Source organism: Echinops telfairi, unplaced genomic scaffold, assembly GCF_000313985.2.
Source record: "Echinops telfairi isolate 266 unplaced genomic scaffold, ASM31398v2 ScPeMD7_7421;HRSCAF=8459, whole genome shotgun sequence".
Taxonomy (NCBI): Eukaryota; Metazoa; Chordata; class Mammalia; order Afrosoricida; family Tenrecidae; genus Echinops; species Echinops telfairi.
The window spans coordinates 19,871,127-19,898,202 of NW_022111321.1; the positions used below are offsets into that span (position 1 = coordinate 19,871,127).

General features: G+C 44.5%; 1 protein-coding gene across 1 annotated transcript in view; it reads right to left on the reverse strand.

Moving 5' to 3' along the window:
* ARHGAP20 (Rho GTPase activating protein 20) overlaps positions 1-27,076 on the reverse strand; it is a 145,679-nt gene that overhangs the window by 27,360 nt on the left and 91,243 nt on the right. Inside the window, exons 4-9 of the mRNA XM_004708978.2 lie at positions 18,624-18,773; positions 9,663-9,704; positions 8,698-8,782; positions 6,231-6,308; positions 3,610-3,676; positions 593-781 (exon numbers count right to left, since the gene is read on the reverse strand). Of these exons, the coding sequence (XP_004709035.1) occupies positions 593-781; positions 3,610-3,676; positions 6,231-6,308; positions 8,698-8,782; positions 9,663-9,704; positions 18,624-18,773 (611 nt within the window). The remainder of the gene's footprint in view (positions 1-592; positions 782-3,609; positions 3,677-6,230; positions 6,309-8,697; positions 8,783-9,662; positions 9,705-18,623; positions 18,774-27,076) is intronic.

Consider the following 27,076-nt stretch of genomic DNA (forward strand, 5'->3'; position numbering starts at 1 on the left):
CCCCGCCATCCCACTCACACTGTCTGGCATCCATTTCTTTCTATTTCTTAAAGTCTTTGAGACTGAGGGCATAAATGCTCAAACCGGCAGCCCTCTGGTGTCGGGCCCCACCTTCATCAAGCCAGACTCGCTATCTGGGGTGGGTGAGGCCATCAGTGGCCACAGTGGGCCTACTATGGAGACCATTCATCAGTCTGTAGATCCAGGCGGGGCACCTGACCCTCATCACCGACAGCCTCCTGTTCATTCACAACGAGCTCCTTCTGGCAGGGGACGTCGCCAGGAGGAACCACACCAGGCAGCGTATTACACATCGGCAGCACTGACGGGTATCTGAGGGCAGTGGGGCACAGGGCGCAGCGGGGAAAAGAGGGGTTCAAGGGTGAAGACAGGAGGGCGGGCGGTTCCGCTGCGAGCTGCCATTTACAAACCAGGCCCGCCTCCCGGTTTGTAGCGCCATCTTCATCTAAATCGCCTGCTTTCCTCTCCCCAGCACTTTGCAAGTACCAAAGAAGAAAAGAGAACACCTTATCTGGGTAGAAGCGTGGGTCCCTGCCTTGGCCCTACAGCTCTTCTGGGGAAGGAGACTCACCGCTGAGCTGCTGGGCGGCAGCCAGGCGGCTGGGCTTCAGGATGAACTGGCACTGCATCGCTGGGGGCAGCTGCTCCATCAGGAAGGGCTCCTGGAGATTGGAGGGGGCGGTGGAGTCCTTTGATCCTGGGGTCAGCAGCACTGTGTCTCGGAGATGGCTCATTTTAATTCCGTAGGGATATTCGTGTCCTGCACAGAGGAAAACCTCAATGTAGGCCTCAGGCTGCCGTGTGTGGTCGGGCCCACTTTAGTGCGCGCGTGGGCGCAGTGTGCACCTGGGCATTTTGGTGAAAAAGAATCCTTACGTGTGTTAAAAAAACCAAACACTCAACAAACCAATCTCACAGCCACATTCGACATCAACTCCACAGCAGCTCTCTGGGACAGGGCAGAACAGCTCCTTTGGCTTTCCCAGGCTTTAAATTCTTATGGGAATAGGCAGCCTCATCTTCCTCCTGGAGAGCAGCTGGTAGGGCTGAACTGCTGACCTTGTGGTTAGAAACTCAATGCACAGCCAGGTACATGTTTACAATTGGGAGACCACTGCACACTGCAGGTGGCGCTCCCCCCCGCCCCAAAAGAAGCTTCAAGGGGAAAAGAAACAGAGAAAAGGAAATCTGTGAAAAACACAGACTGGTGGGTCAGCGGCATAATGCTGACTTTTCCTGTGTTTGTACCTAGTAATACTTAGAGATATCCTAGGTTCTCCTTAACGGCATCGATGAGTCCACAGCAAACCACTGGCTTTCTCAGCCTTAATTCCATGATTTAAAATAGTTAGCCTAACTCTCATACAGGGTTGTAAGGCTGGCAGAAGTCAACCTTGGTGGTTGGTGTTATTTAAGTAGGATATATTTAAGTAAGAGGGTCAGAGAACTATGTAGGTGACGCATTGCTATGATTACTACTACTACCTCACCTAAGAAGCCTGTCTGAAAAAAGAGGTTTCACGATTTCTTATAAGTTATGGCATTGAGAGTCCCTCAAGAACACGGGGGTTGGTTTGTTTGATTTTACACTTTGTCCCCACTGCTGACTCGAAGGCTGCGCTCCTGGGCAGGAATCCAGAGGAAGACTGCAGGGTGTTAGAACACAGACAGGAGACACGCAAAGGTAGTTCCCAGCCAGGAAAGCGAAATATTGGACCTTGATGTTGGCTGCAATAGCATTATGATTATTCTTTGCTCTTTGGTGGTCAAAGTAATTGAATCTTCTTAATATATCCTTCAAAAACCACTGTGGTCTAGGCTGAATATTTTAGTACAAAGAATCAGTTCGTTGGTTTCTATTCCTGTTTTATCATTGGATGTGACTCTGGAATTCTCTTTCCCTTTTTACCTGGCACGGGCATCCCATGTTAATGGTCTGTTAATATCAAGGACTACAGTAACTTCTAGGTGTAGGATAAAAAGAAAAAGAAAAAGCCTTCTCTATGAGCAATAAAGTAAAATAAACTTATCAGAATAGCCAGCAGCTAATCTATTAGCTAGAGGGAAATGCACTGAGCTGCTAGCCACAAGGTCTGTAGTTCAAACCCACCAGCTGCTCCATGGGATACAGATGAGGCCATCTACTCAGATTTAAGATGTAAAGTTTTTGAAATCCAAAGGTGCAGTTCTCCTTGTCCGGTGGGGTCACAAGGAGTCAGACTCGGGTCGATGGCAGGGAGTTTGGAGTTTTAGAATCAAATAGAAGTGAGGCCCCACAACTGTACACGTCCAGCGACAAACTGCTGCTAACTAACTACCATGCGAGACCATGGATATGTAGTGAAAACTAGCACTGGGGCTTAACTAAAGCTTTTGTCAGCATAAACATTACTGACAAGCTAGCTGTAATTAAACGAGTATATTTCATCAGGCCAATCGTTACTAACCTATAAGAAAATGACATTTAAAAAACACCTGAAACGGCAAATTTGGTCCTCAGCGATGTACACGCTGACCTGCTGTCTCGATGGCTGAGGACAGAGACTCTGTAGAAAAGCTTGTTTAGATTACTTAGATCTCTGGAAACAAACTGAATATGCAGCGTTGACCTCACAGTGAAGGGAGTGGAGTACATGAGATTATGCATGTACATGCATTCTTACATTTTGCCCAGTGTCTGCAGAGCAGGCTTAGGAAGCACTTTAAAGTGGTAAATCACCACCACCACCATTGTCATCATCTCAACATTGGTACAGAGACCACCCTTTACTTTAATTGCTGTTATAACTACAGTGAATGCATTGACTGATCAAGAAACATTTTTCCATTAAATGATTCTAATAACTACCTTCAGGGGAGGTGTAACCTGTTGCCCAATTAATTCCACAGGGCATATGTTGGAAATTTTGGCTGGAGAAAAGGCAAAATAAGTTAAATTCATGAAGTAGTAGATGGTTGGCAAGTTAATCAGTTTAGGAACCTAAAGTGGTTCATTCCATTTTCTTTCTGCTGCTTAGGGCAGTTCTGGACACCATCTCACAGCCCTCAGGTCAAGGCTGACTCACAGTGACTCTGCAGGACAGGGTGGAACTGCCCCGAGTTTCCGAACAGCTGGTAGGCTGGAACTGCCCACTTTGTGGTTTGCAGCCGAATGCATAGCCCACTAGATTACCAAGCGTCCCTTCTGGACACAAGGCAGGTGTGAAGTAAATACTCCCTGATGAATTAAAAGGCATGACTGGATTAGAGATGGTCTTCCTAAGAGACAACACAGTAGATAGGAAAAAGAAGCAGGTAATCTAAGAATGGAATATGAAAAAATACATGTATGGAGAAAAAGGAATGCTACACTGCTTTCATAAAGAAAAAGAAAAAAGTTTGGCAAGACGGCTCTGTAAAATGCTTGCGTGAAGAAATATTTATCTTACACATAAGTGCTGGATAGGTATTTATTAAATAAGTAAAACGAGACATTTATGAGATTTACTTTAGTAGTACTACTTAAGTTTAGAAATATATGGCTCATGGTCTAAGATACTTAGAGCACAATGAAGACAAGTCAGTTCTTTGATTTTCCCAGAAACTTACCAATGAGTGGGTATGGTGCCTCTTCTTTGCCAGAATTGACCCATAATTGGTAATCTCTCTCAGAGCCCTTGGATATAAAGAATTAAAAGTCACCATAAATCTTTCATATTCAGTATTTCTTTTTTTTTTTTTTAACATTTTATTAGGGGTTCATACAACTGTTATCCCAATCCATACACACATCAATTGTGTAAAGCGCATTTGCATATTCAGTATTTCAATGGAGAACTTTTTTGTTTTTTTGCGGGTGGCGGCGGGGGGTGGGGAGGAGCGGCATCTCTACACTTTGCACAAAGAGACACAATGGGGACAATGTAAAGGCTCTTCAGTTTGGGGCCGATTATGATTTTTGAAGATGGCAGTGCTGATTCCTACAACTTTCCCTACTCTCAGTAGCACATTCAGGAATCCTGCTCATTTCCCCTCTAGCCACTGACTGCAACCCAATCGGACCCTATACCCCACAGAATATGAAACCACATCTCTATATATATATATAGTCCCTTCCACTAGGGAAGGGGAAATCCTCTGGTTTTCTAAGAGGTATATCTCTTCCGTAACATCTTGGCTTCTGCTGTGTCTCCAGACTTCTCTCAGAATGTTGGACGTACCCTAAAGCATGTCCCTGCATGAACAATCTTTTCTGCCAGAATGCTAGACGCTGCCATGGCTGTGGCTGAAGAGAGAGAAAAAAAGCTAATTAATAGCTCAGCTGCTTCCTAGCTGAAGGAGAATGACCACGAGGCTTTGAAGAAGTAGGAAGAGGAGATAGGTAGCTGGCACAGTTCACATTGGTTTTCGTTATAGGCAAGTCTGGTCCTGGAGACAAAGACAAGAACTCGGCCCAGAGAATAAATCCAGCCACGGAACACGGTGAACTTGTTTCCCAACAGAACTGTAATCCAGCAGCACTGGAAATCCCACTTGACACCAATACAGGCAGATCCCAGATTAAGGAAGGGCTTCATTCCTAAATCTGTCTGTAAAGTTAAATATATATGTAAATCGAAACAGTGTGTAAGGTACAGTTCTTATCTAATGCCAGTCAAATGTTTGCCTCGGTGTATAGTGAACCTTTCAATGCACAAAAAATTAAAGAAACACTTCTAGGTCAACTAAAACATCTTTAGCATAATCATACAGCCATAATCATAACATCCATGTTTTAATGTTTTGATGCATGTTGCAAAATAGTAGTTGCTGTTAGGTGCCGTCCAATCAGCAACCCAATGTGCCACAGAACAAAACACAGCGCTGTCCTGCGCCACCCTCACAATTGTTCCTATGTCTGAGCCACTGTTGCAGCCTGCAAAGTAGTCCCCGCTTGTTGTTTGAAACCGTTGTATGTTGCGGTCTAGACAGCTAGGAATCAGGGGCTTGCAGCGGGGTAGGCGGTGGATCCACCTTTTGCTCAAACCCGTTCATGCTGCATGCTTTCCTCCTGCCATCCCTGAGACCCTGGTGCCCAGCTCGGGCTATGCAGTGTGGGGTTCTCGATGTAGCTGAGGTAAGGCTGAGCTGGGGCTGGGGCTGACCGGCTCTGACAGTGTTAAAGTGAGGAGCCCAGCCTGGAGCACCAACAGCCTGAGACAGAGCCCACACTGGCTCTGGGGCTGGGGTGAAGGCACTGCACTGTTACCAGCACAGGAGTGCTGCTACTGCCTCCTAAACTCAGTTCCTGACAGATGCCTGGGTGCCGGAATGCCCACCAAGTGCTGCCAGGTGAGTGTGGGGGTGAGGCAGAACTTTCCTTAGCCCCTTCCCCTGGGCTTGTGCCCAGAGACTCATGGATTACAGGTAAACAAGATATGCATCATCCAGGGACCTCTCGTACTGCTAAATTGTTAAGAGTCCTTTAGCATAAGGCAGAGCAGAGGTATCTTGTGTATAAAGTTAGAACAGATAGGGCCAGCTTTTGTGCAATCTCATATACTGGCCATCAACTTCTGATTGAGAACCACAGTCCTGTCTATATAATGAGGGCCCGTGGACAGGCAACCCCACCAATCACTCTGTTTATTACTTCCTCCTTCCCTGTCTCTTAGCCAAAACATTTATAGCAAATAGCAAAAACAACTAAAACAAAATCCTTTCTTTTTATGTGTTGGCTAAAAACGCTGTAGAAGCAGCCCCTGAGATGAGGGATAACCTTCCTTTCCTAAATAAACTGAACAGAAATTACTTTTTGATCTTATTCAGAGAAAGCATAAATAAAATGGTATCATATCACTCATCCTTATATATCATTATCATATCATTAATCTCCCATCCCACCCTTAAAAGTACTGTCTTTCAAGATATAATAGAAACCAATACAGAGTTTTACCTGGGGCATACATACAACACATTTATTTACATTTGAGTTTAACTAATAAAGAAATCATATTCCTTATGCCAAATTTTGGTTGCCTTGAGTTCCTAAGGGCTTCTTATAGCATTATGAACATGTAAAATCTGAAAACACTTAATAACACTATGATGTGTCTCCTATGGGAGAAAGATGCCACTTTCTACTCCCATAAAGAGTTACCGTCCAGAAAGCCACAGGGGCAGCTCTACCCTGTCCTGCAGGGTCGCTGAGTGGGCACCAGCTTGGTGCCCGTGAGAGCACAGGAACTTACCGTTATCCCCAGCATTGGAAGTGACATGTTGATAACTTCATTCGCTGTATCTGAATTCATTACTGTTATGGTTTTGGACTGAAGAAAAGAAAGGAATGAGAAAATACAGCTGTAAGAAAATACAGAATTTTAAAAACTGGCAGACAAATAATTATTCTCAAATGACCATCCAAAGGCAAAATCTAGATTTCAACTCTTGACGAGTGTAGAACACAAACCTTGATTACAATTTACCATATATACTCGTGTGCAAGCCGAATTTTTCAGCACCTTTTTAATGCAGTTTTTGTGGTAAAATTAGGTGCCTCGGCTGATATTCGGGTCGACTTATACTTGAGCATATATGGTACTTTCCTTCTCTTGCATGTCTCTCAAGCAAACCTTGATGTCTCTCTGTGGGGCTCACAAAATATAAGAGCCTAAGCAGGCAAGAAAGACGAAGTGTATTTCAGGGAGAGTACACACACACACACACACACACACACTCATCAGCAAGGCTGATTCTATATAATTTCCATAACTGTACAGGCGGGTTGACAAAACAGGGAGAGAGCTGCATTTAAAAAAAAATTCTTCCTGTGTGCTGCTTTTATAGTCTGAGATGATTCATTTATTTTTTGCTTGTAATTTACAAAGTTCAGGTAAAATCAGAGTAAGATCTGGTTATCACAGATATCTAAAATTTGGAATGTGAAAAAGAAACAAGCATAGAACACGATGTACTGAGGATTTCCTTTGTGCAGTGCCTTGCACTGGCTACTAATGGTTCCATCACTGGGATCTCTAGAAGCGCGGGGAGTCTAGCAAACAGGATTGAAGATTTCAGCAAGCTACATTTTATTCTCCATCCTGCCAATGGATGGCTACAAGAGCTCTGTGCTAAACTACAGCGTAATTGCTACCTAAAAATAGAAAGGCAATTTGCAATGGATTAGAAAAGGGGTTAACAAGATTTTGAGATATCAGAGAGCTTATTAGATCACAAAATATATCATTTAAATATAACGGCATAGTAGTAAAAAAAGAATTATTTTCTGGGTCCCTAGGGTTTACACGTAATATTATGAGATAAATCAGCCATTCTAACTCTGTTCCTTATAGACTGGGCTTGCTGTTGGGCGCTGTGGAGCCGATTCTGACTCACAGCCACCCGATAGGGCAGAACAGGTCTGTCCTTTAGTGCTTCCAAGGTCGGTGGAGCTGTGGGTTAGGTGTTCAGCTGCGAACCACAGGAGTGGTGGTTCAAACCCCGAGGGAAAAAGTTGAGGCTTCTCTGCTCCTGTAAAGATTACAGTCTTGGAGACACACACTGGAGGGCCAGTGAATGAGAACTGATTCGCTGGCAGCAGTGGGTTTGGGATTTTTCTTTTTAGCCTCACCAAACTCCCACCGCTCTTCCAAGATGAGAGAGGGGCACCAGTGCTTTCTCAAGCATACACTTTATATACCGAAAATAAGAGTGCTAAGAAAAGACTCAAGAGATTTTCCATGAAAATTCTCAATGCAACCAACGGCCCTAACAAGTGAATCCAAGCAGGCAGGAAACACAGTGCTTTGTGTTTTCTTCTTCTTTTTTCTCTCCCTCTACAGGCTCTATCTGTAATCTCACAGCATAAAAATGTGAGCATTTCCCTCTAACAAGGACAGCTGGCACTTAGGAGCGGGTCAGACCATTGGCATGGCTTTTGCTTTAGGCCAGGCATAGCTGTTGTGCATTACACAGTTTTCCACACACACATTGAACTCTTCTGTGTGAGGCAGTGCTGCCGCAGTACATCAGTCTAGAGCGCCACCAAGAATATCCACGAGCTTCCATCCTCTTGTTCACCGCTGATGGCATCTTGGCTCCTGAGCTACTTTTGCAGTCACCAGATTACTCCTAATCACTGGGGTGGAGGCCTTCATTTCTGTTGGACCCATATGATAAACACTGCGTGGTTGAAGCAAGTTGGCCTCTCAAGACGCCCTCCCTCCTAGCTCCTCCATGACACCTGAGGGGTATGATGCCCCAAACCCGCAAGAACAAAGACTTTTTTTGAAAAGTCACTCTTGACAAGTGGGTGGGGTGGGGTGAGAATTGCTTAATCCTCATAGGAAACACCTTCATATGGAAATACCGTTACCACAAGGCTCTGCAGCTGCCTTTGGAAGGACCTAGTCCTAGGACCCAGAGGAACCCTACTACTACAGGGAGAGAAGCAACATTCTGGGGAATGTTCTTCCCAAGCTTAGACATGAAAACGGTCCTGAAGTTGAGCTTTTGTTTCATTTTCTCTGGAGAGCACTTTTCACACACACCCGGAAAAACGTCATTTGCTCACAATGGTATTTCTTTTTCTTCTGGGCCTTTTTGTGACAGAATTTCTAAATGCCCACCTTTCGCAGCATGTGCACCGCCTGCCTGCCTCTCTTTTTTCCCCAGGGAGCGTTACCTTGGAATTGAATGTTCTGGCGTAGGAACACTTACATAGGCACAATTCCCAATGTCCTTGGCGAAGATTTTGAGGGGAATGCTCTTCGGGCAGTCCTTCTCTTTTTCTAGACTGATGGATCTAATCAAATGCAACAACAGCCCAAAACAACAAGCAGTCAGAGGGATGTGCCCAATGGCTTCTTTCACTACCAATTTAGTTGGCTAATTACTTGCAATACACCAACATGCCATGGAAACCAAACCAATAAGCAGAGAGAGTCTGTAGAGTCAGATTACATTATGTATGGGTTGGTAGAGAATTAAAAAAATATATATCTTAGGACGGTGAAAGACAGGGACACCCAACAGAACGGAACGTTCTTGTTAAGTAGCTTTTGGGAAACACAATCAGGTTAAGGCAACTTTGGGAGAGGTTTTTACTCTCCAAGGTTCTCTGCCTTCTTCTTGGGACAAGGCCAGCACAACATCTCTCTGATAGAGAGACGAGCACACATCACACTTAACTAGACCAAATCACAAGCGTGTTGTGAGTCTCTGTCACCCATTGCTTGAGAAAGGAATTACGGAACTGACGGATGAACATAACTCCATCATTTTAGCCTGTATGCCCACAGGTACAAACAGTAGCTGATTGGTTGGGTCTTAGCAGAGAATCCGGATTTATGGAAAATTAATGTAGGCTTTGAGGCAATCGTTAGCTTCAACTGGTAGGCTGGAGAAAACAGAAAGGGGTGGGAGAGACTGCTGTCTCATTTCTACCTAAGTGAGCTCAACTGACCTGAACGTTGTACATCCTAGAACACAGGTACATGCAATGCGAGAATATTATTTACAGCAAGGGGTGGCTAGAGTAAAACCTAAGCAATAGCTTCTTTTGAGAACAAATCAACCATTTCTACTAAGGATATGGGGAAAAGCTCAGGACATATCTCTATAAAGATGATTTCCATTTGTTTAATACAGGTTAAAGAATGTTAAAAAGGGTATCGCCAAAATACCTCTGAAGGAGAGAGAGCCACTTGTCTTTTTGTTCCGAAGAACTGCAATCAAAGAGAAGAGAAGAACAAATTAAGCCACGTAACCTATGCTAACATGGCCCATCGCGATGGAAACATCAACAGCCTGTGGCTCTTGTTTCCTTTGCACACATCACCTTCAATCTTGGCCTACCCAGGTGTTGGAGCAGCCTGCAGTACAAATCTCCCTTAGTAAAAACTATGCCGTGGAGCAAAAATGGCTCCAACCTCAGTGCCACGGTGGACCGTGACTCATGGAGACCGTGCAGGAAGGACCGTGTGCAGACCGACACCTGCGCTTTTCCGAGGCTGTAAGGCTTTCCAGGAGCAGAGAGCCTCTTCCTCCTCCCGTGGAGAGGCTGCAGGTTTCAAACCGCTGACCCAGTGGTTAGCAGCCCACCCACTAGGGCGCCAGGGCTCCTTGTAGTCAAATCCTCTTGGGTGGATCCAAGACAGTCAGGTCTTTGTTTGTTTACTCTACTGCTCTTTTACAGGCTGTATTATAGTCATGTAAGCTACGTGACCACGGGAAACTCATTTAACCTCTCCCAGCCTCAGTTTCCCCATCTGTCGGGCTGGGTTCAGGGTTCTCACTCAGAGCTTCTTTGTAGAGTGTTAGGTGTCTCACAGACACAGAATGTGTGCTTAAGATTGAGAGGAGAGAATTTCGAGAAAGTTCAATTTGGCACATATGGATGGAAATGTCTTGACTCAGAAACTAGTTTGTCGTCAGGAAAACATTTACTTCTTTATGCAGGGAAGAGATGAGTAATTTGGTAAGTTCGTTTGGAGAAAACATATCCTTAATGACTATAATATTCTGATTAAGATTAATCCATTCATAGGCTAAATAACTAATGCCAAATACTTTTCCTTCTAAAGTTACTGCTGCATTTAATTCCCAAAATTTATTCTTACCGGGTCTTATCACTCACTAGCGTTTGAAATAATGTTTCTTAATCTTCTCACGGGTTGAAAACTCTAGTTATTTTCCTGTTCCAGAAAACTACATTTAGTAAATATTGTTGTTTCTAGCTTTGTTGCTTAGTAATTTTCTTCATAAATCTCTTGGTTATCTAGGGCTCCTACAACAGAAACACCATAAACGGAGACGCTAACTACCAGAATTTATGACTTCACAGGAGGCTGGGATTCTGACTTCTAGGTGCCGGCTCGAGGGGAAGGGATTCTCTCTCTGCCATCCTGGGAGGAAGGCTTTTGTCTTTCTGAGCTTTTGCTTCTGGGCCAGCTTCCTGTGACCTGGAATTTCTCTTCCCCTATCTCTGTTTGCCCAATCTGTCCTTTTTATCTCTTGCAAGAAGAGAGGAACTAAAAACACACAATACATGAATCCTGCCTCACGAACCTACAGAAAATGTATTCCCAAATGGGATTATAACCACAGACACAGAGGGTTAGGATTTAGAGCACACATTTGGGGTGGTGGTGGACATATTTAATCCAAAACAATAAACAGTCTCCCAGGACGAACTGTCAAAAAGTGTTTTGAGAACAAAAAATCTTACCATAGTGAATGATGGGGGGAGTGCGGAGTGGAGACCCAAAGCCCATTTGTAGGCCACTGGAGATCCCCTTGCAGAGGGGTCTCGTGGAGGAGACAGCCAGTCAGGGTGCAATGTGACAATGATGAAAAATACAACTTTCCTCTAGTTCCTACATGTTTCTTCCCCGCTCCCACTATCATGACTCAAATTCGACCTTGCAAGTCTGGCTAGACCAGAGGATGTACACTGGTACAGATAGGAACTGGAAATCCAGGGAATCCAGGGTGGATAAGCCCTACAGGACCAGTGGTGTGAGTGGCAAAACAGGGAGGGTAGAGGGAGAGTGGATAGGAAAGAGGGAACCGATGACAAAGAACCATATGTGACCTCCCTGGGGGATGGACAACCAAAAAGTGGGTGAAGGGAGATGTCGGACAGGGCAAAATATGACAAAATAACAATTTATAAATTATTAAGGGCTCATGAAGGAGGGGGGAGCGGGGAGGGAGGGGAATATGAGGACCTAATGCCGGGGGTTTAAGTGGAGAGGAAATGTTTTGAGAATGATGAGGGCAATGAATGTACAAATGTGCTTTACACAATTGATGTGTGTATGGATTGTGATAAGAGTTGTATGAGCCCCTAATAAAATGATTTTAAAAAATGTGTTTTCAGTGTTTTTCTTAACACTGACTATATCATTCCCATCTCTCACAACTCCTTACTGTTTTTAAAGAATTTATTCTCCTTCCCTAAAATGGAAGATCTTGTAGGTTCATTTATATTTATTTAGCAAAATCTCTGTGTTGGAAAACAGACATGAGCAGCAACAACATAACTCAAAACTGGACTTAATAAAAATTAGAAACTTTGAAGCATCCAAGGACTTTACCAAGAAAGTGATGAGACTATCTACAGCATGGGTTCTCAAAGTTACTTGGCCTACTGCCCCCTTTTTCAGAGGGGAAAAAAATTACTCAGCGCCCCCTGGCAATGAAAATATTTTCCATGGTAGCTGGAATAAAGCGTAGATCTCTGCTTTGGCAGACCAATCCTTGGATTGTTCCAGTGCCCACCCACCTCCGCCATCATCCCTGCCAGGATGCAGTATCACCCATTTTGGGAAAAACTAATCTCCAGACGGGAGAAAATATTTAGTAAACATATATCTGATAAAGGTTTCGTGTATAAATGTAAAAAGAACTCCTACCACTTACTATTAAATAACCCACTTAAGAAATTAGCAGAGGATTTGAATAGGCAGCCCTGCAAAGATAACACACATGGCTGATGCACACGTGGAAGATGCTCGGCATCACTGGTCATTAGGGACGTGGCATCAAAGCCACCATGAGATACCACACTCACATGGGTCTCATCAGAGAAAAAAGAATGCTAACGAGTGTTAGTTGGGACATGTGGAACTCTCATGTACAATGGTGCAGTTGTTACGGCTAAAAAGTTTGGCGGTGCCTCAATAAGGTAACACGGAATTAACATGTGACTCAGCCGGTGTCCCCCTGCTAGGAACATCACACAAACAACGGAACCAGCAGATACTCGGATACTTGCACGCTAATATTCACTGCAGCACGATTCACAATAGCTAGAAGAAGGAAACCACTCAAATAAATGTCCATCAACAGGTTACCGGATTAACAAAATACTGTTTCTACAGGCAACAGATCATACAGTCCTGGGGAGAAATGAAGTTTGGACGCATGCACGAACTTGGATGACTGGTGCTAAGTGAAATAAGGCAGACACACAAAAATATAACATTTATTGTACAGTTCCATTTGATGGAAAATATCTAGGCAAAAATTTTCTTCGGAGCTGTTACAAAACTTTCTCGAAAGCAAAGATTTAAAACACTTTGTATTTTTCTGAGAAACGTTTTATTGATGTCTAAGAGACACCGAAAATTGCCCAAGGTTTAAATGGACAGCTCAAAGGTACAACCTGAACACACTCAGCTAGCCAGAACCCAGACAACGAAATAGAACAGTACCTGAGAAGGTGCCCTGCGATGCTTTTCAGGCACCAGACCTCGCTACCCTGACTTCTAACAGCATAGAGTTGGGCTCTGTTTGTTTTTTCACTTGTTTGGATACTTCATACAAATGTGACCGGGCAATCTGTACTATTTTGTGCCTGGCTTCTCTCATTTAATTTTATGCTTAGGAGATTTATGCCTGTCACTGCCTGTAGCTTTACAGTGATCCTTCATTTTCATTGCTCTGTAGTGTTCCATTGTTTGAATATACAACACAGATGAAAAAGAAACAAATGATAAAGCATGTCAGGTTAATTTATTGAGATTGCCTTGTGTGTGGATCTTCATATATTTCCCCCGTCTCCCGTTCCTTGCAACAATCCGGGACTTTCTTTAATTCTTATTTTTAACAGCTTAATTGGCATATAATTCACTTATCATAAATCATAGTGGAAAGAGGTGTACTGCCATCACCATCAACTTTAGAACATTTTCTTCATTCTTGTACTTGTCATTAGCTCCCTGTTTTGTCTTTCACTTTATGACCAGGCTTCTTTAAGGGACTGAAAACAGAAAGATTCCAGAGTGGTTGAATATCTCTTCCGGTCTCAGAAACACCCAGACCTCACTGGAAACTATCAATACATAAAAGTTGTTGTTAGATCAGTTCTGACTCACAGTGACAGCCTCACGACCATCATCGTTATGTTTGAGCCTCCGGTTCCTTTTTCTCGATGACCTTCTGCTTTACCCAAACGTGATGTCCTCTCCCAGGGACCAGCTTCTTCTGGTAACAAGTCCGGAGTATGTGCAACAAAGTCTCCACATCCTTGTCTCTGGCATGCGGACTGCACTTCTTTCAAGGCTGATTTTTTGCTTCTTCTGGCCGTCCAGGGTGCCGTCAATGTTCTTCTGCAACTTCCTAACTTGAAGGCATCCATTCCCCTTTGGTCCTCCTTATTCACAGTCCAGCTCTCACCTGCATACGAGGCGACTGAAAAGATCACAGCTTGAGTCAGGTGCACCTTAGTTCACAAAATGACATTCTTGATCTTCAACACTGTAAAGATGCTTCTGCAACATATTTGCCTAATACAATGTCTTTTGATTCTTTGTCTGTTGTGTAGGGACTGTGATCCCAAAGGCTGGCAGTTCAAAACCACCAGCTGCTCTTTGGGAGAAAGACGGGGCTCTCTACTCCTGTGAAGAGCTACAGTCTTGGAAACTAACAGGGGTAGTTCTATTCTGTCCTATAGAGTCGCTATGATTTAGCATCGACTCCACGGCAGTGAGGGAGAGCTTCTCTGAGTGTTGGTTGTGAAGCCAAGCAAAATGAACTCTGACAACCTTGAACTTCTCTGTTTATCATGATGTGGTGTACTAGTCCAGCTGTGAGGATTTTGGTCTTCTTTACACCGAATGGCTCTGAAGGCGGCAGTCCTTGATCTTCAACAGCAAGTGCTTCAAGTCCTCCTTGCTTGCAGCAAGCAAGACAGTGTCACCTGAATCTCTCAGGGGGGTTATATAAGCCTTTCTCCAATTCCGGTGCCACATTTTCCTGAATAAAGTCACAGGCCAGGTTCGCTTAGGGAATGGCTGGTGGGTTTGAGGCTCTGACCTGGCTAGTAGCCACGTGCTTTACCCACTGGGCACCAGGGCTCCTTGGGAAGCCAGCAGTGCACGATGCAACTACTGACAAGCCTTGCCTTAATTAGGAGCCTAACAAATGTTACTTATTTGGCTTTGGGATGGTATCTGAGGAGGATGGTGGTGATGAACTCTCTAAATGTTAAACAGGTCACTTTATTTGGGGTGGTGGCTGGTCACAATCATCCACGTGAGTTTTGGTATCGTTACACTGAACTGCAAAGTGTCAATGGAGCATTTTTAGAGCAAGAGGACACATTCGCTCTTCAAATATTCTCTAACCCCATTCCACCATGGGAATGTATCTTGTGAAACGAATTCCCACTCTCGGAATCGTCATTTTCTTTATCTTGCCACATCTCTGTATCTATCTATACAAGGGGGCACCAAATAAGTTGATGGAAAAACGTAATGAAGAGATAATGGGGAGTTCTCATGAACTTTTGGAAGGCTTTTTATATTAATAATTATTGACATAAGGCCCCGCACCCCAAATGCAAAAGCAACTCATATCTCCAGCTTTCCCACTTCTCCATTATCCTCAGACTAGCCACTTCGGTGGTATTTCTTTTTACCAGTGAGGACTAGACTGTGTCCTCTCAGCCCTTGCCAAGGAGGCAAAAGCCAGCATCCCTGCTGACTCTCAAAGCCCCTGTGGGTTTGCTTTGCTAGGACTACAGCAGAACTTATGAATACTCTCTGTACACACAGTGAACCACTTACTATACCCAGAGAAGATACAAGTACAGAGACGTATCGGGCTTGGTCTGGCTGAGGTCCTGGCGCAAGGCTTCCGCTGTCCCCCATACCCCCCACCCTGGGAAGTGTCACCTGCTCCTGATACTCTTGTCCATTCAGAAAGGTGCCCCTGCCACCCCATTTCCACATTTGGGGCTTTTATTGGCCCAGTGATAATCCTTGGCTGGGATCTCAATGCAGGCGGTGGTTGGCTGAGCCACTTCATCTGCACGAATGATTGCATCACACCACACCCCCTCTTCCTAATGTTTGCAGGCCGTGGGGCTCCTGCAGCCACTCCTCATTTGCACCTGTTTTAATTGTTGCCAGGCTCCTTAAGAAAACAGGAGGCAAGCTGACTGCCCTCGGTTTCAAGACAAAGGACCAGGGACAAAAGGCCATATCAAGCTCTTTGTCCCACAATACCAAACTAGAAAACGATGTGGAAATGCAGGCAACCCAGTATTTTAGAAGAGCCGTGGTGGTGTAGTGGTTACACATTGGGCTGCCAGTTGCCAGGCCAGCAGTTCGAAACACCAGAGAGAGAGGAAGACCTGGCTTTCTTCTCCTACCATCTTGGAAATCCACAGGGACAGTCCTACCCTGTCCCATAGTGTCACTAACGATAGGCTTCGACTCCATCGCAGTGAGTTTTGAGTTTAGTATTTCATGATATTAATGTTATGTCTATAGCTAGAATTTTTTCTTTAGGGGAATTTGGGGTATAGATGAGTTCTTCTGGTTTCTTTGGAGTATTTTACAAATTTTCCTTTGGTGAAAGTCATTAAGACATAGGATTGGAAAGCTCAGCACGTAAAGCAAGCATCTGGGAATTAGGGAAGGGATGTTTGCAGAGAATGTCCTGTAAATCTACCACCCAGTTCCCCTTCCCAAGGAGCCCTGGTGACAGAATTGGGTAAGCGCTAGACTGCTAACCGTGTATTAGGGCCTAGATTCTGAACACCCCTCTTGCAGAAGGCTATGGATGACAGTGAAAGCCCCCCAATCCATTTGCACAGTCTGCAAGTACATTAAGCCTCCAGGGAATTCCTTCTAATCACAACCAAGGGGCCCTGGTGGTGTAGTGGTTGCACACTGGGCTGTGACCTGCAAGGTCAGCAGTTTGAAGCCACCAGCCATTCCATGGAAGAAAGATGAAGCTTGGGACCCTCAGAAAGCATTACAGTCTCAGGAACCCACCTGACCTATAGGAAGTCAAGTCTATGGCAGTGAGTGTTTTGAGGATTAACCAAGGTTGTCATACTCCTAGCAACCCTACAGGGCAGGGACGGCAGCTCTCTCATGGAGCAGTGTGGGAAACTAACACTGCGGGAAACATGATGAGGACTATAGTCCCTAACGGATAACAGAGGGAATCTGGAAAGCTAGTATTCCCCGTAGGAAAGCCACCACTTTGGTAAGTCAGAGATAAAGTCCAAGTATATTATCCTGCTTTAAATATCATTCCCACAGATTCTTGCCTAACAGCTATGCTGCTGAAAGTGAGCACATGGTTGATTCTGTCTCCCTATAGAAGCAGACATTCTTTTTATCTCCTCCCGCGACAGCACCCATCTCCCCTCACGCCTTCCCCCAATGCAGGCATTAGGTTTCCTCACCTGTGAGCTCAGGGACTTCACTGTGGTCACCACCCACCTGTGATGTATGCAACTACTGTATTTGCAAGATTCTCTCTGGAGGTGAGCATGCTACCATGAAATGTGTCTGACTCCTTTATTTTATTCTCTCTCCTCTCTCTCTTATCGTTTATGACGTTACCACAATCTTTACAACTTAAACCGTACAATTGCGCCTACAGACCCCTCATTTGTTAGAGGCTGGCTTACTCAGACAGAGTAGGAAGCTTCCTCTTTCTCCCTCTGTGGTTAGTAGCCCGTTACTATACCAGGATCGCAATCCAACTGGCAGACAGGGAGTTGTTGTTTTTAAGCCAAGGATTCAGATAATCTTAACCTCAGACAGTTCATGGGAAAGTGGATTACCTCCGCCCCTCTCCAGCCAACCCAAGGAGGGCCATCTCCCTTAGGGGCTTGCCTGGGTGTGTCCTTGTTGGACAGTACAGGGGGCTGAATCATCATGAGTCATGCTCTATCTATGGTGCCCTGGCTGCCTGGGACAGAAGGCCTAGACCAATCTTGTGAGCTCTACTATCTAACATGATGTACGTGTCCCAACCATGGTCCTGATTCTCGATTCTGCATTCCCACCTGTACCTGTGATGTGCTGAGCTGCCACGAATCATGAACTATTTCAGTTTCCTTTGTTCCAGGCCCGAGTTAATGAGCATCCTGACAGTGAATCCTCGATGCTATTTTTACCTCATGCCAATGGCCTCCGGCATCTGAAAGATGTGTCTTTGTCCGTTTTAAGACTTAGTAAATGTTCTTATTAAATTATATTTGAAATTGAGGGTTTCTTTTGTACCCTAAAACACCACAAGCCAGTCCCAGGGAGAGAGGTGAGGCTGCCTGCTCCTGTAAAAGATTCATAGTCTCCCCCAAACGCTGAATCAGGTTACTAGGAGTCAGAAGTGACCCTACGGCAGTGGGTTTGGCTTGGTTTGACAGCCCAGTTCTCAAAAAGTCCTTTAAATATCAGCTGGCCAAACCAAGGTCAGGGAGTCAGTTGATATGCAAATATTATAACAGAAAAAACTTTTTCCTTCCAACAGTTTTAATAAGCATAAACTTCACAAGCCATGCAATTTAATAGTTCAATCACATCCAGAAGAAATGAACAGTGATCACCACAAACCATTTTAGAACATTTTCTTCATGCTTGTTCTCACTGTACCTTGCTCTCCCCATCCCCCCCCCGAAAGTTTCCGTAATGAGAAAACAACTCTTTGGGGGAAACGTTGTCTTCATCAGTGACATGTATCTCAAGATGACTTGGCACCCACAGTCTAACTACAATGCTTCCCTTAAAACGCAAGGGGAAGACAATTTGCTAAGTTTTTCCTCTCTCAGACATGACACCCATCATCTCAGAAATGATACCCACATAACCCGTTGCAAGGAAAGCGGGGGTTCTTACCTGAAGGTGGCCACAAAGTTCACGGTGGGCCAGCCCAGGACAAAGGATTTCTGGGCATTGGTGTTGCCTTCTCCCACTTCATCCACACAGCTTGCTGTCCACATGTCACTGAGCTTTATTTTATTTTTAATCTTAAAGTTGTTGTTATATCTAAAAAGATTTAAAACAACAACAACAACAAGACCACATGTTATTTTGTTTCTTAGGTGTTATGGGAACTTCTGTGCTTGAGAGAGAAAGGACCGTTTCGTTATCGGGACAAAGGTCTTAGTCACTGCTTTCCTCTTCGGAGCCCAGCACAATAACTTGTAATGTGGTCGGTTTTTACTTGGGGCCGGCATGGGGCTGAAAAAGGCCGTATGCTTGCCTTGGTGGCTGCAAATATCCATAAGCTGGCTCCTCAAGTCTTCTGTGTGTTGAGCATTGCATTTATCGTGAAACTCTACCCTTGAGTTTAATGCTGTTTTAAAGAATCAGTCCATCATTTATAGAACTTGCTCACCTCCAAGAACATCTGAGCAGCTGAACAAAAGTGTAGAAATATATCATTTACTAAAATACTTATATGATGCATAGTTTAAGAGAGGTGGACTAGATAATATAACCTGGAATGAATGAAACTTATAAAATACATTTTCAACTGAGTATTACAGTATAAAATTTTCTAGACGTTAGAAGCATAGGCCATTTTGAACACCCTTTCCATACATTCTGTTTATAACATTTTACCTGGTATTCTGGCTAAAACAGAAAAACTATATTCTAACAACCGGATCCAAGGTTAAAGAAAGGAAAATAAAATGAGGCCAGACATTTGTTTTTGAAGTTGGGCTGACACACTTACCATTCATCCCTGCGGACCCAGAAGGTGATCTACTTTGAGCCAGTGGCACAATTGCTTTTTGACAATTTCCCCCTAATCCCTCTTAGACTTCTGATGTGGAAACCACCAAATGTATTGCCCCAATTTAATGCTCACGCTGGACCTGAGACTTAAAATAGTTCCACAGCACCAGGGAGGATAAAGCGAATGCCTATGAAATCTTGGGCACTTCCTGTTGTTCAGAACCCTTTGTGGAAAGACTTAGGCTAACACGAACTCAAAGGCACCTCATATGGAAATGTCCCGGAAAACCCGCGGATTCATGGAACTTTCGGAGCTGAAACTCTTCAATGAGGTTTGTGAAATGAAAAAGGGATTTGCAGGAGCTACACCTGCAGGGTCATCTAGATCCAAAGCCTCGCGTATGCTTCTCATGGGCAACACAGCATTTTTTTTCCTTTTGAATTTTTTATTGTGCTTCAGTTGAAAGTTTAAAGAACAAATCCGTTTCCCCACGCAATAGCTAGAATGCAAATGGTTCCAAGGCATCGGTAGCCTTCCCCCCAAACTGGCAACAATCTCTCCGTCTTATCTGGATTTCTACCCCTGGCGGCCTTCCCAGCTTTGCTTTTGGGCAAAGGTGGCCCTTTTGATTTCACCTAATTGATTTTCGATGGGTGGGACTCGACCCGATGGCAGTGAGCCACTCAGTCTGAAGGCATACGTTCCGCTCAGGTGACGTTGCTTGTTTTCCAGGCCTGTCTATTGTTTGGCTCCAAGCTGGTCTCCAGGAATGATTTCATTCCCAGATGGGAAGGACGCTGTTTTAGGGCCAGTATCAGAGATTTCTCCTTCCTCTGTCAAACTTGCAAAGCCGGACTTCCTGTGTGTGTGCATTTTTTGTTCTACATTTTTCTTCAGCTGTCCGGGATCCTCTGCCGTGCGCGCAGCCAGAGCAGTTGGTAGTGGGAGTCAGGCACCAACTCGTACTGATGGTCTCCAGGTCATTCGGGCCTGGCACATGAGGTCTGTCAGTCACTTCTGAGGACTGACTGCTCCCGTAAGACAGGGATTTTCCTCAGGTTCTTTTGCTTCAAACGGGGACCAACCAATAGATATAACTTTAGTTCTCAACGGCAACTCTTCAACCCACGAACCCATTGCCAACGGACTGTTTCGAACTCAGTGAGCTGAAGGGCTTCACAGGGGTTCTCCGGCTGGCGGGTCCTAAGCGTTGGTATTTGGGTTAGCAGCGGAGGGCTTCACCTGGATGCCACCAGGACTCCTGCTGGCAATTATTTAAGCAAACTAGAATGAAATCTACATAACCTGCTTGGAAAGGTACAGACACGGGGGCTTCAAAAAACTTGTGGGAAAACGGAATCAAAGGGGCACAGAATGAAGGAACTGTTCTCAGACTGGTAGTGGTCATGACGGTACCACTCTTCTTCACGCAATTGAAGGATTGAGTTGCATGATCAGGGAACTCTCTGCCAAGAGAACTGTTAGGAGATAATGAAAATTCACCACCCCCCACCCCAGTGTCGGAAGTCCCCATATATTTGGTGGTTTTCACCGATTTCGTGTTTTCTGGTGTTGGTTTCTCTCTTTCAGACAGCTGAGAAACCACGGGGGAACTTCCTGGGGAAAAAAGAACTGACCTGGAAAAAATCTCATGCCAACAATATCTTTTCCCAAGTCAATAAAATGTCAAGATTATGCATCCCCCGATATAATAAACAAGGCTCTGACAGTCCAAATAATTTCCTTTCTTCTATAATAATACTGTGGTATTGCTAATATTTATTGAGAACTTACCACCATCAGCCAGCCACTCTTAAAAACTTTATATATACTATTTTATAAATCAACTGTATGAAGTATTATTACTTCTCTTTTATAGATATGGAAGTGGAGCCAAAAAGAGATTAATTACCTTTGTGAATGCCCAGCAGCTTAAGGTAGCAGAGCCAGAATCTGAATTTATACTCACTGATATTCCACTACTCATCTATAAAAAGCCCCTGACGACTGCTGTTTTTAGAAAGCAGCTGGGTGGCAGTATCTTTCCATCCACCTTTCTAGAGCTACAAGGCTTTCCACTGGGATTGGTTTGTTTGCCACAGAGGTTCAGGAAGACTATTTCTGTTCATAAAGCCTGAAAAGATTGAATCCAAATTAGGAGAGACCAGTCCCTGGAAAAGGACATCGTGGTTGGTAAAGTGGAAGATCGTCAAGGAGATGGACGGACACCATGGCTGCAACAAGGGGCTCCAACAGAACAAGTGTGAGGATGGCTCGGAGGGTGGCTCGGACCCGGCAGGCAGTGCCTCCTCCTGTGGTAATAGGTCCTCGCGGTCAGAACCAACCCAACCACCACCACCATCTCAATACAGTTTCACATTGGTCCTGGGGCCACTCTGGCTTTCTTTAGACTTTTCACTCTCGGTCTCGAATAGTATTAGACCACGCTAATAAAAATGAAAACATATGTAAAGTGGGGCTTGAGGCGAGGGTAAGGGTGGGGAGGAATTAAAAACCAAACGATCCTTGAGTCGCTGTCCCTAGAATGCAGTTTCTGTCTCACAAATGCATGAAGGTGGCAGACCCACGTCTGCGCTTTCAGTGATTACAATGGAAGAAGCGCCCTCTGAGGACAGTGCAGTATCCAGGCATCCAGGGAGTTCCACCCACTCGAGGACGGGGATGTTTCAGAAGGCGTTTTTTGACAGAGATCATGGTATAATCTGGAAGTATCTGTGGAAAATTCTGCCAAAGAATTAATAACCAGGGCTTTGTTCTGCTTCACCCTTTTCACGAAACAGAACTCACCATTATTTTCCCGTTTGTTTAGAAGATAAAGTATGAGAATGGTTGCAGCATAAGAGGATGAGAGCTAAGTACAGCCACTTTTTGTCAGTACATTCCAAATGCGTGCTGTGTGGCTATTAGCAGAGGTGATAATAACTTTTAAGTACTTTAACATTTATAATACAGAGATCCAGTATTAATAAAAATGGAAAGCCATAATTTTATTGGGACCATTACTTCTTATTTGGCTTTCTAATAAATAACAAAAGTGATCCCTCAGGTGCCATCTGGCTTTCATACTTAATCTAATGTAGGGTGGAAAAGGTTATGACGATACACAGAAAACAATTTTTAGCGAACATTATCAAAATCCAGCACACACTGAAGCAAATACAAGCCTATAACCTTAGCCAATAAAAAGAAGTATCTGAAAAACCTCCCTTATTATTTCATACACTAGAGTTCACTTAGTTTAATTGAATAAATATGGGCAGCAGGTCAACTATCTATTCCACTTAAACTTAGTTCTGCATTTATACCCTACAGACTGACTGTAACCAGTTTCTAACCAAAGCCTCAAGATGAGCTAATTCTCCTTGTGCCCTTCCCCCTCCACTCCCCAACGTGGCAAAGCACAAAGACTTAATTAATAGCTGAGAGTCCTTCAAATTAAGAGATCCAGGGTACAACCCAACCCTTCATCCAAGGGTGAGAAGTAACAGGGGGGATGTAGGTTTGGCACTACGTCTTCTTGGCTGTTGTTTATTTTGGATGAAAGAAAAATTAAGTCCTCTCTTCCTACAGGAGAGAGCAGAATTGTACCGGGGGGCTTCTGAGGCTGAAAAACTCTCCAGAAGCAGACTGCCCCATCCGCCTCCCCTCTACCTTCTGGGTCACACATCTATGTGCCCAACGAGTAACAACGGGGTACAGGGGAAGGGACGCGGGCGTTGGAGTCAAGGTCTGGATCCAAACCCCTGCTCGGCTATTATTTCCTAATGCATGGTTTATGATATTGTTTGATGATTTCTGCATCCTGCTTGATCATTCTTCTTGAGGATGCTCACACACATGGCTATTTTCTAGTCAGCTGGCTGGGTGGCTTTCTTCTAAATTACTTGATGGACACGAACGAGTACACACATTCAGGGTTCTCTTTTGTTGAACATCTCAGTCGGTGGTCCATCGATTCCTGTTGCTCTGCTTTTTGTAGGCTAGTGTTTGGCAAAGCTAGTAGCTGGCCTGCAATGCCATACCTATCGCAGGATATGAATGCAATGACAGCGAGGGCTGTGAAATCGTGTTTTCTACTCTCCAGTGAATAGAAAGATCTTTGATGAGATCTGTTTTGTTAAGACTCTTGTCTACCATGGTATTTCACAAGTAACAAGAATGGCGAAGAAGCAATAAGGCTGAGCGCAAACGGTATTGGCATTTAGTGTTGAGGAGAAAGTGCATCCTTAAGCCATATATTCCAAGTGGATCTGTATTTTTTCATCTAACTACTATTTTCCTAAACAGAAACCTTCATCACCTCTCATTCGTAGTTCTACAATAGCCTTCATACTAATTCTGTCCAATCCATGATCTACCAGCAGTTAGAAAACCTAAAAAATATGAATCAGATCATGCACTGCCCCAACGAAGACCCCTCCAAAAAAGATCCACACTCCTTATCATAGGTTTTGGGGTATCCAGCCTATAGGACGGCCCCCAGTGATCCCCATATCTTGATATGAAAACCCTGAATCGCCTCCCTTCCACACTCTACCAGAATTGGTCTGTGTGACCAATAGCAAACACTAAGAATGATAATGTGCTCATCAAAAATTAGGCTAGAAAGATTGTAGCATCTCTCTTAGGTGCTCTTGCAGACCTTCCAAAGGAAGCAAGCTATGAGCAGTTTGTAGAAGCGAGCCACATGGAGAGGAAGCCAACAGCCAGCAAGGAACTGAGGCCCGTCAGCCGCCCATGAGTAGCTTAGAAGTGAATCCTCCAGCTCCCGTTGAGCCTTCCTTGAGATGACTGCCATTCCAGTCAATGTCAACAGCACCACCTGTCATTTCAGAAAGCCCTTAAATCAAGAGTCACCCAGCTAAGCCACTGCCAGATTCTGGACTCAGACTATCTGTGAGGTATTTGTGGTTTTTTGGTTGTCCCGTATTGTTGGAGTAATTTGTTACACAGTAGTAGATAGCCTCCCAAAGACCTTGGGACAGTTAGGTTTGGTCAGTGTAGCTGGGTCAGGGTATTCAGTGATTTGGGAGTTAAGCCCTAGCAATTCCCCATGATGTCATGTAACACAATGTAATCAACCCAACAACCGGACCCACTGTGGGCAGCCGGTAAGATTAGGGTGGAACGCAACCTCCTTATTCAGGTCTCAGCTCTGAAGCAATGGAAAGGACGTTTCTTTCGGGGTGTGGCCTAATTTCTATATAAGTGGACACTATGAGTAAACTTGTTGCTTTATTGCAGTATCTGGATCTTTCATCTGAGCTCGTTCTTTGGACGTGAGCCCAGAGCCTGCCATATTGCTTGGCAATCCCTGGAGCAATCAGTATGCTGCCATCTGACCTGCTGCCTTTAAATTCACTTGTCTCTCTAGCCATAAGCCTGACTTGCTTTAGAGTCCATCCATCTCTGCAGCCTGTGGTGTTCTCCAAAGTTCTGGGGTTCATCAGCCCCCAAAGCTATGGGAGTCAGAAGTCTCCGTCCAGTTTAACATCTTATATAAGGACTGAACTCAGCCTGGATTTACCCCCCTTCTACAACTGTGTGAGTCATTTTCTCTGGATAAAATTTTCTCTGTACGAAGTGTTACTGGCTTTGCTTCTCAAAGAACCCTTGAAATGAAGTTTCTCCACTTTTTCAGTCCCATCTCCAGCACTGTCTTCCCACTCACTATGCTGCAGTTATAAATGGAGACCTCAAACAGTTGATGGATATATGGAACTGTAAGATTAAAATTAAAAAAAAAATAGAGACTTTATTTCTCAACATAGCCTCCACAAGATCAAGCCACTTTTAAGCAATGATACCAGCCATTTCATCCGTCCCTAAAGAAAGGACGGTCCTGAGAATTTAGCCCTATCAAGGCAGTCTTTCTACTGAGCAAAAATGAGTGCCCTTTAAAGACTTTATGAGTAAACAAAAAGAAGCGCAAAGGAGCCAAGCAGGGCTTTACAGAAGATGCCTAACAACTTCCCAGCCAAGATGGCGAGATGGCCCTTTGACGAGAGGAATGTGCAGGAGCACTGTTGTGGGGCAGAAGGACCCTCGGTGAAGTCTGCTTGGACATTTTTCTGCTAACGCTTTGGCTAATTTTCTCAAAACAGTCTCATCAGAAGTGGATGTCATTGTTCTTTGGCTCTGCAGAAAGTCAACACACAAAAGGCCGTGTGCACCCCCCAAAAACAAAAGGCCTTGTGCACCCCCCAAAACCATAACCTCTGCTCCTGACCAGTTCATTTTTGCTTTGACCACGTTGGCCTCTTGGATTACCGGAAAAGTCACGTGGAACTTGTCCACTCGCTGCAGCTGATCTGGTCACAACTGCTTGGGTCCTCACCAAGCAGAGAGCGTGCTTGGCTTCCTTTTCCCAGTCAGAATCACATAAGCAGACGCAGGTGAAATGTCCAGGCACTGTTATTTCTGCTGTCGGTCATTGCTAGCCTTCAACTGCGGCGTGGCTAGTTTAGTTGTTTCTCTGCACACTGATGTGGCTGGTCGGCCGCTGGGGGCTTGTCTTCTTCAATGGCATCGAGGCCCTTTTCTTGAAACGAGTGATCCATCTGTAAGCGGCTAAGTCCCTCGGAGCATTGTCTTCGTGAACTTTCCGTGAAGCATCAATGATTTCACCTTTCTTCTACCTACGTTTCCCCATGAAGGTGATGCTTGTTCGTGCCTATGCATTTTGCTCTAAGCGGGGCTCTTTTCAAACTGATGTCTTATCCATTTCAGTGTCTCGAACCAGAACCTGTTCAGATGTGTCATCCCAAGTTAGTGCAAGCTCATTTCGGTGTACAGCAAAAATTTCAAAACTCACTTGAAAAGCAGTTTAACCATGAAAAAAAGGGAAAGTGCTTTAAAATGGATTATGGTAACGATTGTACAATTCTTCTTGATACAATTGAACTATTGAGTTCTATGATATGTGTATTATGTGCCAATCAAACGGTAAAAAACAGTGGAATTGCCATACCATATGTACTCTAGTATAAGTGACCTGAATATCAGCCGAGGCACCTAATTGTACCACAAAAACAGCATTAAAAAATGCGCTGAAAAACTCGGCTTTTACACTAGTATATGGTGTAGAAGGTATATAGTTTTCATAATCTGTATTTTCCATGAACTTTTTAAAGACTCCTTATATGGGCCTTCTTTTAACTTCCACAACAAGGACTGGGCTCTCATCCTTACTGTTGCACCCGCTGTGCCCTCTACACAGGAAGCTCATCCTTCTGTATCTGAGAGGCTGCTTGCTTGCAATCCCTCAATGGCTTTACCTACCTGGTGACCCTCAGCTAACACATGTCCTGTCTTCGTCACCGGCAGGCACCTACCCTCTCCCGGAGCACTACTCACAAGCTGTCATTTCCCAGAAGGTCAGCTCCAAGAGCGCTGGGACAGCAGCTGTCACGTTCATTACTGTGTCCCCACATTACTGGCATGGAGCAAGGCCAAATTCACAGAATAAGCAACTGAAAACACTGTGTGTGTGCAAAAATGAAACAGAAACTCACATCAGATATGAGCACAAGTAGCACAGGCCAGGCATTCCGATAGAAAGAAGATTTGGAGGAGGAAGGCTTAT